The sequence below is a fragment of the Telmatherina bonti genome (genome assembly GCF_933228915.1).
Source record: "Telmatherina bonti genome assembly, chromosome: 1".
NCBI lineage: Eukaryota > Metazoa > Chordata > Actinopteri > Atheriniformes > Telmatherinidae > Telmatherina > Telmatherina bonti.
The window spans coordinates 39,815,546-39,819,947 of record NC_136619.1 but is presented as its reverse complement, the minus strand read 5'-3'; the positions used below and the strand labels follow the sequence as shown (position 1 = coordinate 39,819,947).

Sequence of the window (4,402 nt, the reverse complement as noted above, 5' to 3'; positions counted from 1 at the left end):
TTGTTCAGCTGAGAAATCTGGAGGGTCCATTTCTATTAGGGATAAAAATACATTAAATCTAATTAGTACTGCTGTACGTGAACGTTCCCTTGGCAACAGTGTGGTTCAGTTAAATATGTGATATATTTAAACATTTATTTCTACTTACAGCATTCATACAGCTTGTTGATACGGTCGATGTCATTGGCACTCATTTCTTTGGCATTTCCAAAACTCAGATTGGGATTAGACTTTGCAACAATAGTTGGGTTCCCATTTTTGGAGAAGGCGTAACTTTAAAGATGAGAAAAACCGTTCTTTAGGTTATGTTCAGACTGAGTACTAAAACAACAGACTTTCCAAGATTAATTACCTTGTAAAAGTACTCAACAAACAAATGACTAACTGTGGTTCAGTTTCTGCTGAATCCTGAGTCAACACTAAACTATGAAACTGCTGATCCCTGCAGACTTACTTGTTGTAATGCATGACAGAGTTGAAGTCATAAGGAGTCTTCAAGTTGTTGGTGTTCACCTTGTCGAAGTTGTGTTCTTGTCCTGTGGAGAGAGTTCAGTCCAAATGTTGAAACTTATGTATACAACAGGTTGTTAGAATTTGCAGCCCTCTTATAAATCTTGCATTTATATGAAAACTATGAGTTCTGTAAATGAACAAAACCAGGAACACAGAGTGAAGGTTTTGTGTGTGTGTGTGTGTGTGTGTGTTGACCTGACTTAATGTTCTGGGTGAGGATCTGGACGTGTTGGTCTCTGTCGGATCGGACCTGCTCGTGGTGGAAGCCCAGTGCGTGGAGAACCTCGTGCTGCACCGTGGACTGGTACAAGCAGCCGTTTTTACTCAGGGAGACACTCTGAACTCCGCCCTGACGCCCCAGGTAGGACCAACACCTGACAGGGTGTATTCTGAGTTAAATGTTTCCGACCGCTCCCTGCTTAACATCCGGCACGCCACTACAGAGGTCATTTTTCCTCATAAAATTTCAGATGTATGCAAACTAAATAACACCTAAATAGTACTTTATCTGACCCAGTCTGATGATTCTTCACACTTGATCTGTGTTTCCTAAAGCCAGCATATGGATTGAGATTGCACTTCTTGTTAAGTAAAGAGGCTGTGGTGCAATGATGAAAAGTACCTCATAAGTAAAATAAGTAATGCATAGAAACTGAAACGTCCTGAAGGAAAAGCTTGAGAGACCGTCAGACCTTTTCTAAACATCTCCTTATAAATGCAACACAACTTTAACAGAAGTTTAGTGTGAAGAAGCCTAACTAAAGTTGTCACACAAAGTAAAAGTAAGGAAAGCAAAGGAACTGGGATTTTTGGTGTTTGGGTTCCTACCCTGTTCCAGAATAGAAGTAGAGGTAGTCACGGATCCTGCTGTCTCTCCAGACGAAGCGAATGCAAGTGGAGTGATTGAATGACACCAGGCCTCTGATGATGATGCTGCGTTCAGTGGCGCCTGCAGGAAAAAGAGGCTGATGATCTGTCATTTCTGGATCTGGTGATCCAGATCACTCCCAAAAATTTAGTTAAATCTGAGATCAAGACCCGTTCTCAGAAAAACAAAAGCCCATCCTGTAGTTGCTAACAGACAAACACACAGAGCAACATAAACATAAGCTCCTCGCCGGAGGGAAGGAAGACAATGACATCTTTATTCTACACGCGTGGGATTGGACATCTTTACTGTCTCTGAAATGTTTTAAATGAATGTTTATTGCAGCTGTTGTTTCATGAAGAGCAGCTTACTGTATGCAGAGGAGATGTCGATGGGCACGTAGACGAAGCGTCCGCTCTTCGGCCACTTGCAGCCTGTGGCTGTGCATGGCACTGCGTTCCTGTTTCTGGTTGGCGCAATGTCGCCGTACATCAGGGGGGATTCTGCAGAGCAATGAAAACGCATGAGAATAATAAATCCGTCAATGTCATTCAAACTTTTCCAAAACCTGCTTTCCACCACATGTTTGTTCAGTTTTTAGTACTAGTGTTATTAGTAATCTTTAATAAGTGACAAAAAATATATAAATATACTTAGTTAAAGTAGAAAATTCAGGTTTGTATCAAATACTATGCAGGGAATCTTAAAAATAAATAATTATCATAAATTCTGTTCAATCTTTGATGATAATCAGACCTAGGTTAGTTTTTTTTTTTTTATTCATATCTATATTGTAGCCACAGAAGTCAGGCCATATGAAGTGAGTATCTTACTGATGTTGGCATTGGCTCTTGAGATGATTTCAGAGACATCCATTGGCTCTTCTGAGGAAAACAAAATGCAAACAGGTGACAAATATTCACACATCACGTATGTAACTTAACAGATCACCTTTTACTTGTAATTATTCATCATTCAACTCACCAACTTCATTTTCAGTGTCATTAAAGGAACCCTGAGAGACAAACACAACATTTAATATTCCTCCTAACATCTCCTACAGTTTTATTCTGTTTTTGCTGCTTTTATGTTCCTTTTTCTGAAGCTGATGAAGATCTTACCTACAAAACTAGAACTGTCTAAAAAAGCATCATCTAAGTTGGAAATTTTTTTATTCCACTCGTTAAAGCCAAGCTGAAATGTAGAATTTATGGTTTTGTGATGCAGCATTTATCATCTTTATCCTAAAGTCCAGAGAGTGAAACTAACCAGAGAATTCGCTGCCATGGAGAGGAAGAGGAGGAGGAGGAAGGCTGGGGTCATGATGGCGGTCTTCTGCAGTAAAACTTTGAACCTGGAAAAGACTAAATTTAAACAGTTAGCTCATGAGAAAAAAGGCTTGCAACAAATTGCTGAAGGTGAAAAGAGATGAAGTGTTTACCTGTTGTACCTGGAGTCTAATGCAGGATGTAGAAGGTGCTCTGCTCCCAAGCGTTTATACACTGTGCGAAGTGGGTGTGGCTTCTGTTCCACCGACGCACTGTCCAGCTGTTATTAAGACACTTTATTTGCATAGGATCAAGTGGAAAAATGGAGCTGACATTGATTTTCCAAGAAAGAAATCAGGTCAGAAATGCTCACTTTGAGGAGGGATTAATGTATGAACAGTCAACTAATCCTGCTTCAAAGTTCACTCATTTTCCTTTAAAACATAATGATGTTATAGTTCATTACATTAAAACGCTGAAGTAAATCAGATGTTCCATTCAAATAAAAGGTGCTTTAAATAAAAACATACAAGAAATGTTAAAATAAATACTCACAATGACTGGAGACGGGCAGAACAAAAGACTCCTGAGATGCAGACACTTCGCTCACCTCATGACTTAATTGCAACAGTTTGGTCTGACAGTGCGTACAACCACAGATCAGTAAAAGGTTTGGAAGTTGCGTAAATGCAGATAAAAATAAACAAACAAATGCAAGCATCTGTAAATCTCATAATCCAACTAACAGTTATTTCTGCAAATACCTCTGACTTGTCACTCCCCGGCAGCCTGAATGGGACTAAGTGGTTATGAAAATGGATGGATGGACTTCTGAGCCCATGCAGTAACTTGCATGACTAAATCATGCATGTTTTTAATGCATTGTCAGTCCAGGACCCAAGCATCATGTGAACAGAAATGTCTCCAGATACTGAGAACATTTGAAATATTTTGTTTTTGTCATTTTAGATTAGGATTTTTCCAGAAATAGTTATGCTTCACGCTGTTTTTATATTGTTAGTACTTTACAAGGGAATAAATGAGCAAATTTTCAAAGTATGTGCTGTATGTTGTTTTGCTGACCTGCTAAGAGGAATATTAAATATTTACATTATAAATTTAAATTGAAATGTTAATAATGTGCATTTAAATTGGATTTTTTTACTATGAGTAGATCCTTTTGCCATTAGAACTTCTAAACAAAAAGAAGAAGAAAAAAAAAAGAAGTGTAACTGCTTAGCAGAGGTTGTCAGTTCATGAAACTCTATCTCTCTAAGGTGCCCGTATTATTTCCAATCATGTGTTACAAATTCACCTGATTTGTTGCATTGTGTTTCTCCAACTATCTGCAAACTAAAACAACCCATGGAGTTCCCCAGAGCTCCGTTCTGAGACCACTGCTGTTCAACCTGATTCGACTCGCTCTAATGATGAAAAACAGTCAAATATGTTATTACCATGCTGATAACACATATGCATAAAACCATCTCACCAGGAGACTAAAGTCCAATCCAAACTCAGATCAAATGAAAGATTGGATGTGCTTTGACTTCCTTTGGTTAAATGAAGACAAAACAGAAATAATAACTTTTGTAGCAAAGAAATAAAGATTAAAAGTCAGCTTCAAACAGCGAAGTCCACAAACAACAACACGGCCAGGAATCTTGGTGTCGTCCTGGACTCAGAACTGAGCTTCAGATGTCACATGAAGACAGTTGTCTTGACTTTTAATACGTTAAGGACATCCGAAGGA

General features: G+C 38.6%; 1 protein-coding gene across 1 annotated transcript; it reads right to left on the bottom strand.

Annotated features, from left to right (window-relative positions):
- Positions 1-140: 140 nt before the first annotated feature.
- LOC306774645 (high choriolytic enzyme 1-like) lies at positions 141-2,704 on the bottom strand (the record flags this gene model as incomplete). Its single annotated transcript, XM_079264785.1, has 8 exons — positions 141-273; positions 455-536; positions 709-887; positions 1,342-1,462; positions 1,753-1,884; positions 2,215-2,265; positions 2,366-2,396; positions 2,651-2,704. 8 exons carry the CDS (start codon positions 2,702-2,704, stop codon positions 141-143), a joined length of 783 nt encoding a protein of 260 aa, XP_079120911.1.
- Between the last annotated feature and the right edge of the window lie 1,698 nt (positions 2,705-4,402).